The following is a 13,517-nucleotide window of genomic DNA, read 5'->3' as shown; positions in this document are numbered from 1 at the left end:
AAGAACAATTGGATATTATCTGCTTACAAGAAACACATGTGACTAGGCTCCATAGAAAGGTGTTAATAAACAAAAGACTTGGTCAAGAATTCATATCTTCGGACAGAGTAAAGAAGCGAGGAGTGGTGATATATGCAAAAGAGAGCCTGTCACCTAAATTCTTATTCAAAGACGAACATGGAAGAATATTAGGAATTGAGATACAATATCAAGGAGAAAAGATTTTGATATTAGGAATTTATGCACCAAATGACGGGAAATTGGAATTTTACAAGAAGTTGCATGAGATTATGCTGGACTATCTGGACTACAACAACATCATTATGATGGGAGATATGAATGGGGTCGTATCGACAAACATGGATAAGTCACAAAATCAAAATGTTACAAAAGACGGCAGACTGCCAAAGACCTTTTTTGAAATGGCAGACAATATGGACTGGATTGACATTTGGAGAACTAAGAACCCCCTGGGAAGAGAGGGAACATTCTTCTCTGAAGCCCAACTGACTTGGACAAGAATCGACCAAATATGGATATCTAGAGGTCTGGCACCCAAGGTCAGAAAAGTGGAAATCTGCCCAAAGACCTGCTCCGACCATAATGTGCTGAAGATGGATATGACATTTTTGCCAACCGGTTCCTTTAGATGGAAGATGAATGATAGCTTGTTTAGAGATCAGGAGATTGTCAAGAAGGCCCAAAAAACTCTAAAGGATTATTTTGAAATAAATATGAACACTACGGTGGAAAAAAGAACTATCTGGGACGCAAGCAAAGCTGTCATGAGGGGGTTCTTGATACAACAGAACACTGTAAAGAAAAGAACACAAAATGAAAGGAAGGATAAGATTTTGCAGAAAATCAAAGAATTGGAGAAGAAATTAAGATCAAATCCGAAGTCACAGCCGATTCTGAGAGAAATTAAATTGTATCAAGCTCAATACTCCAAATTGATAAACCAAGAAATAGAATGGAAGATTAAATTAATGAAACAAAAAACTTTTGAATCGGCAAACAAATGTGGGAAACTGCTAGCCTGGCAGTTGAAGAAGAGACAGAAACTAAATACAGTTACAAACCTAGAAATTGAAGGAAGAAATATCCAGAACCCCATGGAAATTAGAAAGTGCTTCCAGAGATACTTTAAAAAATTATACACTCAAGGGCCGCAAGATGAGGTTGAGATTAAACAATTTTTGGAAAGAAATGGACTAACAAAGTTGTCACAAAAAAACAGATTAATCCTGAACAACAAAATAACACAGCAAGAGATTGAACAAGCTATCCAGAACATGCAATTGGGCAAATCTCCAGGGCCAGACGGTCTGACCTCCAAGTATTATAAGACACTAAAAGACTATCTGATCCAACCATTGATGGAGGTCTGTAATGAAATTATGGAAGGGAAGAAGGCGCCGGAATCGTGGAAGGAAGCTTTTATCACATTGATACCAAAATCTGAAGCTGAAAAGACACAACTTAAAAACTACCGTCCCATCTCCCTTCTGAATGTGGATTACAAAATATTTGCAGACATTTTGGCAAGTAGATTTAAAAGAGTTCTTAATGAAGTAATTCATAAAGACCAGGCAGGCTTTCTCCCAGGCAGACATATGTTTGCAAATACTAGGAACATTATTGACGTTTTGGAACTTTTGCAAACAGATATAAATACAAAAGCAGTGTTAATTTTCATAGACGCGGAGAAGGCCTTTGACAATATTTCTTGGAAATTTATGAAGGGAAATTTGAATGAAATGGGAGTGGGACGGGGGTTTGAGAATGGGATTGACGCAATATATTCAGAACAAAAGGCTAAACTAATAGTTAACAATGTGGTCACAGAAGAGTTCAAAATTGAAAAAGGAACACGACAAGGCTGCCCGATTTCCCCTTTGTTATTTATTTCGGTTCTGGAGGTGCTCTTGAACTTGATCAGAGGGGACCGGTTGGTGGAAGGGATTCAGGTCGGAGCGAAACAATACAAATTGAAAGCTTTTGCAGATGACCTAGTTTTGACTCTGCAGGAGCCAGAATCTAGTACGAAAAGAGTATTACAACTGATACAGGATTTTGGTCGGGTGGCAGGATTTAAATTAAATAAACAGAAAACTAAAGTGTTGGGAAAAAATTTGACAGATACAGAGTCGGAAAGGTTTCAGAGAGAAACAGAACTAACTATGGTTAAAAAAGTAAAATACCTAGGGGTAAACATAACAGCAAAAAACCTGAGTCTATTTAAGGATAATTATGAAAAATGTTGGTCTGAAATTAAGAGAGACTTGGATAGTTGGACAAAATTGAAGCTTTCTTTGTTAGGCCGAATTGCTGCTATCAAGATGAATGTATTGCCAAAAATGTTGTTTTTGTTTCAAACATTACAGATCGTGGACAAAACGGAGTGCTTCCGGAAGTGGCAGAAAGATATATCCAGATTTGTCTGGCAGGGCAAAAAGCCCAGAATTAAGTTTAAGATATTAACAGATGCGAAAGAAAGAGGGGGCTTTGCCCTGCCAGACTTAAAGTTGTATTATGAAGCCGCAGCTTTTTGCTGGCTAAAAGACTGGCTACTTCTCGAAGACACTGACGTGTTGGACTTGGAAGGTTTTAACAATGCTTTTGGTTGGCATGCATACTTATGGTATGACAAAGTTAAGATCAATAAGGCCTTTAAGAACCATATTGTCAGGAAAGCAGTGTTTAATGTCTGGACAAAATACAAAGACTTACTGGAAAATAAAACTCCAAGGTGGCTCTCACCTTTGGAGGCTAAGGCCCTAAAAAGACCCAATATGGAGGCTAAATGGCCAAAATATTGGGAAATATTAGAAAAAGATGGAGACAATTGGAAATTGCAGAGTTTAGAGAAAATGAAGGATAAGGTGCGAGACTGGTTACATTATGCTCAGATTAAAGAAGTTTTTAAAAATGATAAAAAGTTAGGGTTCCAGGTGGAGAAATCGAAGTTAGAAACTGAATTGTTAGAACCAAAGACTAAGGTATTATCTAGAATGTATAACTTGCTGTTAAAATGGAATACACAAGACGAAATGGTCAAATCGGTTATGATAAAATGGGCACAGGACATTGGGCATAACATTATGTTTGAGGACTGGGAAAGGTTGTGGACCACTGGGCTGAACTTCACCGCATGTAATGCTCTGAAGGAAAATGTAATGAAAATGATATATAGATGGTACATGACCCCAGTTAAACTTGCCAAAATATACCATTCGTCTGATAATAAATGCTGGAAATGTAAAGAAAACGAAGGAACATTCTTTCACCTCTGGTGGACATGCCCTAAGGTGAAGGTCTTCTGGGAAATGATATATAATGAGCTGAAAAAGGTATTTAAGTATACCTTCACTAAGAAACCAGAGGCCTTCCTTCTGGGTATTGTCGGCCAGAAGGTGTTAAAGAAGGACCGAACATTCTTTATGTATGCAACAACGGCAGCAAGGATACTCATCGCAAAAAACTGGAAAACTCAAGATCTACCCACACTGGAAGAGTGGCAGATGCAACTGATGGACTATATGCAACTGGCCGAGATGACAGGCAGAATCCGTAACCTGGGAGAAGAGAAGATGGAGGAAGACTGGGAGAAATTCAAGAAGTATCTACAAAAACATTGTAATTTGGTTGAATGCTAAGAAGGATGCTAGATTATAAAAAACTGGCCACCACTAAATTAGATTTGAAATTTGATGATAAGTGAGACTAAAGAAAATACAAAATTTTTTGGAAGAAGTGCTAGATTATATTTGAATGAGTGGACATGAGATTGTAAACAAGTTGATAATTTGTTTGGAAAAAACTTTTAACGATGTAAATGGGAGCGGGAGACGTGAGGAAGTCCAAAGAAGTGATGAAATTATGTCTGTGATAGAAGTAAGACTGTTTATTATTTGTGCATTTATATTTAAAAACTTTAATAAATATTTATATATAAAAAAAAAAAGATAAGATAAAAAATACATTGGTAAACGCAACTAGAATTGTCCTCAGTATCACTTGATGCTCTTGCTCTCATTTTGAAAAGATACCTATCCATATTCTGTAAATAAAGAAATTGATACCATACCATACTGAAATGTTTAAATGTTTCTTTGTCCTTCAGTCTTCCTGCCAGTGTGGTGCACCACACCCTTTGAGAACCACTGCCATAAAGCCAACAGGCAATACAATGGCTCCTTAAAATATTATTTTGGGGTCTCCTTTTCCATATGTACTTTCAGCCGGTCACTATTTGCGAGCAAAATTCAATCACATAACCAGTACATTTGCACAATTAAAGTTGGCTTGGCACATTTGCACAACAAGTAACACCCCTCCCCCAATCCGATTTTTGTGGTAAGTAAAGTCATGGGGAAATGTGCTGGAAAGTTGACTATTGCCAACTTCATTTGACCTGCCCATAATGCTCAACCACTGACATCATCTAACCTCTCCACAAACTTTGTACATATGAATCAGGATGAATGCTCAGTAAGCAGATGATCTGGAAGGGACCCATATCTCATCCATTTGATACGTGTAGACAACAGAAAATGACTCATGGGCCATTTTCCTCCAGCACTCTTGCTTTCAAAACCAGCCCCCAGTTATATCCACCTCACAATGGGATCAAAGCACAGCCAACCAAGGACTTCTTCTCATCACTGCTAGTTCTCCCTTCCAGTAAATCCACCAGTGCCATCCTCATTTGCACAAACTCACAAGAGAATAATTTGCTTTAATGAAACTCTGATGATTTATGGTAGCTGTGTCAGGAATTTCAAGACTTGTTTCAGGACATTTTGTACGCTTGACAATAACTTCAGCTGGCAAAGTTGGAAATTCCAGACTCCTTTCTCAATGTTTATTGCATTTTTGAGTGGGTAGAAAGGTTGTTCCATTGTGTTTGGAAGGTGAATTGCTGTGCCTTACAAATATTACGTTTTCTTCTAACTCATTCTATAAGGCTGTTGTGGTGGGGTCAATCTTGGAAATGAAGATTTCATTCTTCATGAACTATTTTAACATGAATGATATATCATACAGTGGTACCTCGGGTTAAGTACTTAATTCATTACGGAGGTCCGTACTTAACCTGAAACTGTTCTTAACCTGAAGCACCACTTTAGCTAATGGGCCCTCCTGCTGCTGCCGCAACTCCGGAGCACGATTTCTGTTCTTATCCTGAAGCAAAGTTCTTAACCTGAAGCACTATTTCTGGGTTAGCGGAGTCTGTAACCTGAAGTGTATGTAACCTGAAGCGTATGTAACCCGAGGTACCACTGTATATGAATATCCCTGTACATCCTGAAAAATTTCCAGGGTCTAGCAGTTTGTGCCAGAGATCAACTGAGTTGGTTTTGTAACTAGGGACTGAGTAGTTCCAAGGAGAGTCACTGACCTCATTGGTGATGGATATACTGTGCACCATTTTTCTTCAGTTGCTTCATACGCCGATATCTAGCGATAACTCAAGGAGACTTTAGACTAAAGTGGAAAGCCTGTGGCTCTCCAGATGTTAATGGACAACAACTCCCATCATCACTAAGCTGCCATAGTCTCATTGCTGAGCAGCAATATGCAGAGCTCAGGAGAGTGGGAGGTCAGCCAACCAGAAGAGTCTCTGAATTATACTTGCCTGGAGGTAGAGTCAGGTCCAGTCCTAGGGTCTAGGGTCCACCAAACAGCAAGCTGCATGGTCAGATGGTACAAGGTCAGGGAATCTGATGATCATGGGGTCAATGGTTAAGACAAGCAGGAAGCAGTAAGGTAGGGCCAGGAACTACAAATGTTGTTACCAGCATCTGACTGCTGCTGGAAGCTCTGCTTAAGAAGGTTGAAGCCAGCTGGTTCTCATCAGTGCCTTCTCCTCTGTTTCCTTGAAGGCTGATCAGCTGCAGGTAGAGTCAATCCGCCTTCTCCCCCTTCAGGCTGCTGTTCAACAGGCGAAGCTGACTCCTGGCCCGTGGCATGAGCATTGACTATGCTGGCTAGGACTAATGGGAGTTGAAGTCCAACAGCATCTGATGGGCCATACAGTCCACACACCCCTTTAAGGTTATGTAGTCCTCATTGATGTTAATAAGATTGAAGAAATATGCAGTGGTACCTCTGGTTACATACTTAATTCATTCCGGAGGTCCGTTCTTAACCTGAAACTGTTCATAACCTGAAGCACCACTTTAGCTAATGGGGCCTCCCGCTGCCGCTGCGCGATTTCTGTTCTCATCCTGAAGCAAAGTTCTTAACCCAAGGTACTATTTCTGGGTTAGCGGAGTCTGTAATCTGAAGCATATGTAACCTGAAGCGTATGTAACCCGAGGTACCACTGTATATATATCGTGTTTTAATTGCAATCCTAAAGTTTCCTAAAGATGCCAAAGACCATTCCATGGAATGCCTTAGCTTGAAAATGTTTTATTGTCTGGACCAGGGGTCAGCAGACTTTTTCAGCAGAGGGCTGGTCCACTGTCCCTCAGACCTTGGGGGGGTGGACTATATTTTGGAAGAAAAAAATGAACAAATTCCTATGCCCCACAAATAACCCAGAGATGCATTTTAAATAAAAGGACACATTCTACTCATGTAAAAACACGCTGATTCCTGGACTGCCTGCAAGCTGGATTTAGAAGGCAATTTGGCTGGATCCGGCCCACGGGCCTTAGTTTAACTACCCATGATCTGGACCCTGGATCCCAGAGATGTATTTAAGGAAGCAAAATGAACCAGACTTAGTGAAAGAACTGAGATTTGGGTCTTCAGGTCTTCCAGCCAACCAGGCCCTTTTCTAGCACACTTCATTCTCTTCCCCCCTGTGCTTGTGCATCTGTACCCAGCCAGTTGGCCTGATGTTACAAAAAGTTGGCTGATACTATAACAGCCCAATATTTCAACATCAACCTTTCTCCATTAACAGCTTAAATCACTTCACTACCTAGGAAATACTGTGGCGGGGCTAACTACACATGATGTGCAAATGTGTTTCTTAGAAATTCAGTGCTGTATTAATTTATTTTATTTTATTTTATTTAGCAAAGTAGATTTATGGGGATTGAGAGTAGATTCAATCAGACTTACTCTCAGTTAAGTGTGTATAGAATTGCATCTTTAGACTGTTTTTGCACATGTAGTCTTATATTTTTTTCCTCATATTAGTTTATAAAGCATTCCCTTTAGAGAAAAACAAAAGTCATGTTGTGGAAATTACTAGCAGAAATACACATGTATTTTATACCCCCGGGTGGGGGAGCTTGGGGCTGGGGGTTGAATGCTGCCATTGAGGCCTCTCTATGGTTTTTAAAATGTGTTTGTAGGAGAGGGGTTATTAGTTTGTATTTGTATTTGTCTTATTTTGTATTCTCACTTTGTATTTTTATGTTGTGAACTGCCCTGAGATCTTTGGATGAAGGTTAGTTCTCACTTTACACTGTTGGGTTATGAACCTAACTCTTGATAAAAGCATTTGTAGGCGGGTAGGAGAATCGTGTTTAACTTTCCTTTTCAGCCAACATTTTTCACATTGTTGAGGGATTCTCAATGAAGTCGTATGTTGCGAGAAGTGTTTATTTACCAGTTAGGCAAATATTTATACATTTACTTCCTTGAATCCTCTCTGCATAAACACGAGCTTTGTGAATATCTGTATTGAAATTTCAGGATAGATGCAAATAGCACACTTCTTCCAGGCACTGTGGAAGACATGAAGGCTGGTGGGAGGGAAATGGTGATCATACAGTAGGTTTCTGGGTGGTGTGCAGCAGATCGACAGTAATTCCTTATTTCCAGTGACTTAGCAACCGCAAGAAGGCTACCGTTCTAATGAGCACCTAGTGCCAAACTAAACGCAGCATTGATAGCACAATCCTATACATATCTACCCCAAAGTAAATCCCCAAGAGTATTCATTCCAGGTATGTAGGTGTAGGAGTGCAGTCTTAATGCAACAAAATCCCAAACTGGGATGCTGACTAGGACATAGCCTATGTGCACCATTTGTGTTTTCATGTGCAAATTTCGCAAAAATGGGTTGGTCTGGCCATATTCCAATGAGAAACGTTGTTAATTGATGCAGGATGCTTCAAACAAATGATTGGAAACCTCAAATTCCATACTCACTTTTACATCTGGCCCCTTAATTTAGAGGCTCCATACAGGGGTGAGCCTTAACACATACTTGCATTTAACATTTCTGTTTTTCTTCAAATAACGGATGTGTGGTGGGGAAGAGAGAAATCAAGAGCAGGACCATTGCTCATGGAGAAGTTACCCTTTCTTCCTTCCCTCCCATTGCCCTTATTAAAATGCCCCCAAACTGCTGTTAGCCCCATTAGGAGATAAATTTCCTTTGGTGCTGATGGAATATTAAGGGAACACTCTCAAAACCTAGAGTTGTAGCCAGAGTAGTATTATGTAACTTGTTCCTTCAGTGCAAGAATCTACACCTGTGCAACAGAACTCCCCCCCTCTCTTCCCCACACCAGCAAATGAGATTGTGACGTCTGTTTTGTGAATTGTTCGGTGTGCATGACTTTCAATTCTTAGGCTTCATCCCAGCCTAGTTAGCCCAAATGAATATTTTGCTTGATGCACGTGCCCACAAGTCTTTAGCCAGAGAGGCACTTAGTATCCAGTTTTGTTCTTATCAATATTACGGTAAGGTAATGCATTTAACTTTTAATCGGATGGATTGAGATAAGAAGCTTTGTTACAATGCCGGCCAAAGCACTTCATCCAGTGACTAAGATACCATGGAAAAGGTTGCTTCCATTAAAGTCATAAGATTCTACCACAAAGAGGTTAGAAGGTTGCTGTATAAAACTGTACATGTTTAGACAGCTTAATTGCAAAGAAAATAAAAAAGAAGTATTTGGAATACTAGTTCATTGTGACCCTCTGAACTTTTTTTGTTTTAATTACTCCCTCAGACATGTTGGCATCTCATCCATTAGGGCGCCCTTTAAAGTTGACATTTCTGCATAGCCATGGATTTATCCAAATATACACAGTGGGAGTTAGAATTAAAAGTTGTCCTTGGCCACCATAGCTCTTCAGTGACATACTAGAATTTCTTGTGTCCCACGTTGCTGAGATGTGGCATCAGAAGGCCTAGAAAATTCACTTGGACCTGAAGTTTCATAACAAGAAACTGCTTTTCAAACATCACACAAAAGCTTGTGTTTCTCAAAGCTTATGCAACCTTGTCCTGCTGCAAATAATCTAATCTCTTGCCATTCTAAAAGCAGCGTCTACAGGCTCCCTTGTAAATAAACAGGCTTTGCTAAAAGTAAAGAAAATAAGACTCATTACTTAGAATCCATTCCTTTAAAAAACAACACTAGTCAGGTACCACCAGATCTATAACTAGAGTAGACATATTTGTGTAAAATGATTTACTTTTGCAGACAAATTCTGGGTGTATTATTTATTTTATTTATTGAATTCATATCCTGCCCTTCCCCACAGAGGAGCCCAGGGCATCAAACACATCTACAATTCCTACACAAGAACATTCTAAAAAATTAAAAACATTCTAAAAACAGATACATTGTTAAATTTCATAATTCTTTCCTAGAGTTGACAAGCACAGTATTCCTCAGCCACCAAATGTCCTCTTTGTTCTCTGGGAGATTGGCTGCTAACAGCTGCATAGGGACAGAAGGAAGGGAAATCTTGTTTATCAAAATTTTGAAAATTATTTTGCAAATGGATGGAATAAGTTTAACTCCTTGGTATGAAAAAAAATGGGCTGATTCAGCCATAGCGCTAAAGTTTCCTATTGTACAAATGAAACCCAGTAAGCTTTGAGCCCATGTACTCCTCTTCCAACACAAGCGCAATGAGGAGTTTAGAAGGTTCCCCTTCTGTTTCAGATGAACCATAGCTTGTCATGTCACCCAAACCCAGGCAAACTGTGGTTCATCTGAACTATAGTTTCTTTGCTGTTGCTGCTTGTTTTGTGGGGTGGGGGGGATATAGAGAAATGGCTTATATAGATGCCACATCCTGGGCTTCTGATTCTAAATTTTCTATAAAGTCTGAGCCACCAAAGGAGAAACAAGAATATATAACAATATTCCCTCTCTCTCTCTCTCTCTCTCTCTCTCTCATATTTCCACAGTTGTCAATCAAGATGGCCAACCCTTAATTGAAGGCAAGCTGAAAGAAAAGCAAGTTCGGTGGAAATTCATCAAAAGGTGGAAAACCCGCTATTTCACGCTTGCTGGGAATCAGCTTCTCTTTCGCAAAGGGAAATCTGTAAGTTGGGAGAGAGGGGAAAGAAATCATTTAGAAATGTCCCTGCATAATCAGGCCTTAAAAGTCTTGATGATTATTTCTCATACACCACAAACTTTAATGAGACACTCACATGTCTGAAAAAGCTTATTATACATAACATACCAAAAGTGAGTTAACATGTATGCTCATCACTCAATCGGGGCAGTACCAGCTGATGATTAAGGACTTTGTCCTAATTTTTAGTGGTTTCCCAGGGCTGACTTTGTTCCAGGCACTGTTGGATGAGACGAATTAATTAATCTGTGCCTTGTTTTGACACAGAAACTGAATTGGTTGCTTTGAGGAGGCGGTTGTGATCGTGTTGTGCCTCTGTGAGTCACAGATATAACAGAAATGTCAAGAGAGAGGTGTGGGCTTGAGAGAGAACTAGAAATAAGACAATTGGTAGATTTATCCCCTGAGTTATATTTCTGGAACACTTAAAGTGTGTCTTGTAAAGCCTTAACCAACTTAAGCCATAACAAATAGATTAACCCATTGGCTGAATGAATTTTTATTTGCGTCAGCCATCGGCCATAGCAATAAAACGACAATACGATATACAAAGAATAAAAATAAAAAAGTCAATTATATAAAATAGATTTGGGGTTTTTGAATCAATAGTCAAATAGTGGATCTTATTCCAATTGCCCCGGCTTAAAACCTTGCAACCTTTGCTGCCACCTGCTCATCTTGATCCAATTGGCTGATGGTTAGTTTTAAGAATACATCAGACTTCAGGTTGATTTTCTCCCAGCCTAATTGGATGAATTGTGCTACCAATTGTATCATATCTGATTGACTTAGAAAAAGGACTTTTGCCGTAATGGAAGATAATTAGACCTGCTTTCATAACAGAGCAGGAGGCACATAAAAGTACCTCTATTCTCAATGGTAAAAGAATATCACATCATTAAAAATGGCAAGGAGTTTCTTTATGGGTGATCTCATTTGTAAATCAAAAGAGTGGGTATCTTTCTGGAAAGCAAATGGATTTGGCAGATTTGAATTGCTGAACAACCATTTCTAGCGGGCTCAAGGATTTTAAAAGAGAGAGATTAATTTTTGTTCAGGTTTTTTCCCCCAAGTAACATTCTTAGCACTCTTCCTCTGCCTAAAACAATAAACAGGATTTCATCCAGAATTATTACAGTTTTAATGTGGATTTCTAGGTTAAGGTGCAATTGAGGCAGGTGCAAACTCATTAAAGCTCTGGTTACATGCCCCACGCCATTACCCAGCTGTTTCACCTAATAAAATGACAGCATCATCCCCCGTGGATCAGTCCACTTTTTAATTTTTCCATATAATAGGTAACAGCTACTAAGATTTCTGTGGCGCTGTGGTCTAAACCACTGAGCCTAGGGCTTGCCGATTGGAAGGTTGGTGGTTCGAATCCCCGCAACGGGGTGAGCTCCCGTTGCTTGGTCCCAGCTCCTGCCAACCTAGCAGTTTGAAAGCACGCCAGGGCAAGTAGATAAATAGGTACCGCTCCGGCGGGAAGGTAAACAGCGTTTCCGTGCACTGCTCTGGTTTCACCAGAAGTGGCTTAGTCATGCTGGCCACATGACCCGGAAGCTGTCTGTGGACAAACGCCGGTTCCCTCGGCACATAGCCAGTGTGGTGTAGTGGTTAAGAGCAGTAGACTCGTAATCTGGTAACCAGGTTTGCGTCTCTGCACCTCCACATGCAGCTGTTGGGTGACCTTGGGCTAGTCACACTTCTCTGAAGTCTCTCAGCCTCACTCACCTCACAGAGTGTTTGTTGTGGGGGAGGAAGGGAAAGGAGAATGTTAGCCACTTTGAGACTCCTTAGGGTAGTGATAAAGTGGGATATCAAATCCAAACTCTTCAGCCAGTAAAGCGAGATGAGTGCTGCAACCCCAGAGTCGTTCGCGACTGTACTTAACTGTTGAGGTCCTTTACCTTTACCTTTTTACTAAGATTTCTCCAGCCTAATTGGGCCTTGAAGTTCCTTCCATACACTGTAAAGATGGCAAGGGATCCTTACACTCTCAACAAATGGTTACTAGTGTACCAAATATAATCATGGCAAACTTGCGTGCTGAGTTATGATAGCCTTGTCGCCATGGCAGATCGTGCCCAGTGCCAATTTGCCAGCATTGCAGCTCCTGCAATACTCCAGAATGTCAGTGCCCTCATGCCAGCTCTTCTTGCCTTGCATTGTGCAAAGCTGGCACCATGGAGCAAAATGGAGAGGGAAGCATCACTGGTGCGTCACCAACAGGTTGTCAGCAACACACAAAGCTTTCCAGTGGATCGTCACTAGATGCTACCAAGGCCAATTCCTGGAAGAGGAGAACAAGTACAGTACCTCCATTTAGCTCCCCTAGTAATTTCTCTGGGCTTACATACAGCTAATGGGATGGAGATAAATGGACCATGGGCTTCAGTTCAAGCCTTTGTATCTTAAAGGCCCACCTCCTGTCACAATTTGTACTTTTGCACCAGAGGAACCGTTGCAGGTGGCATGGCTGTGGAAGCCTCCTGGATACGCCTCTGCATGTGCCAGGTTGACTCTGAGAAGAAACAGAGCACTTCATAGCCCAGGGTTATCAGTCGGGCATCTTTCACATGCATTAAGACTGCTTAAAACCCTGGTGGGAAAACTGCCCAAATCCTACATCTCTGGATTCAGTTAGAGAACTGTGCTTATGCTGAAAGAGGAGAAACTCGCACATTAAACTATGCAAAAATTTATTGATGTCTCATTAAGCCGCACTCCTAAAGACTGACTCCAGTGGAACAAATTATGCTTTAAGAGTTATTTTTTCCTCCCTGGAGACTTTTGAGTGTATATCTGCCCTAGAAACGTCTGGCGATGTTATGCCATTTAAACTGCCACAACTTCTCTCCAAGGGCCCTGAGAATTGTGGTTTGGTAGGGGTGCTGAGAATTTTCTCCTCTCCCTTCCTATAGAGCTATAGTTCCCCGGGTTCGCTGGAGAAAGGAAATGGTGTTAAACTAGTTCAATACTGTGGAATAGCATGGTGATGATCAATATGTAAGAACCACATCAGCAAAAGGCCACTTTTGGCAGATTAACCAACCATGTACCATATATACTCGAATATAACCCGACTTTTTCAGCATATTTTTTATGCTGAAAAAGCCTCCCTTGGCTTATACTCGAGTAAGGCGGATGTCGGCAGAGGGATGAGCGGCGAGAAAGGAGCCCTTCATAGCCCAGGGTTATCAGTCAGGTTAGAAAGGGCTCCT

At 40.6% G+C, this 13,517-nt stretch overlaps 1 protein-coding gene across 10 annotated transcripts in view; it reads left to right on the top strand.

Annotated features, from left to right (window-relative positions):
• VEPH1 (ventricular zone expressed PH domain containing 1) overlaps positions 1 to 13,517 on the top strand; it is a 150,589-nt gene that overhangs the window by 134,489 nt on the left and 2,583 nt on the right. For all 10 annotated transcript variants that reach the window (XM_081862334.1, XM_081862329.1, XM_081862331.1 and 7 more), the window contains one exon: positions 10,121 to 10,257. In XM_081862334.1, the coding sequence (XP_081718460.1) occupies positions 10,121 to 10,257 (137 nt within the window). The remainder of the gene's footprint in view (positions 1 to 10,120; positions 10,258 to 13,517) is intronic.

Source organism: Podarcis erhardii, assembly GCF_964252035.2.
Source record: "Podarcis erhardii genome assembly, chromosome: 5".
Taxonomy (NCBI): Eukaryota; Metazoa; Chordata; class Lepidosauria; order Squamata; family Lacertidae; genus Podarcis; species Podarcis erhardii.
This window is presented reverse-complemented; position numbering and strand designations above follow the sequence as displayed.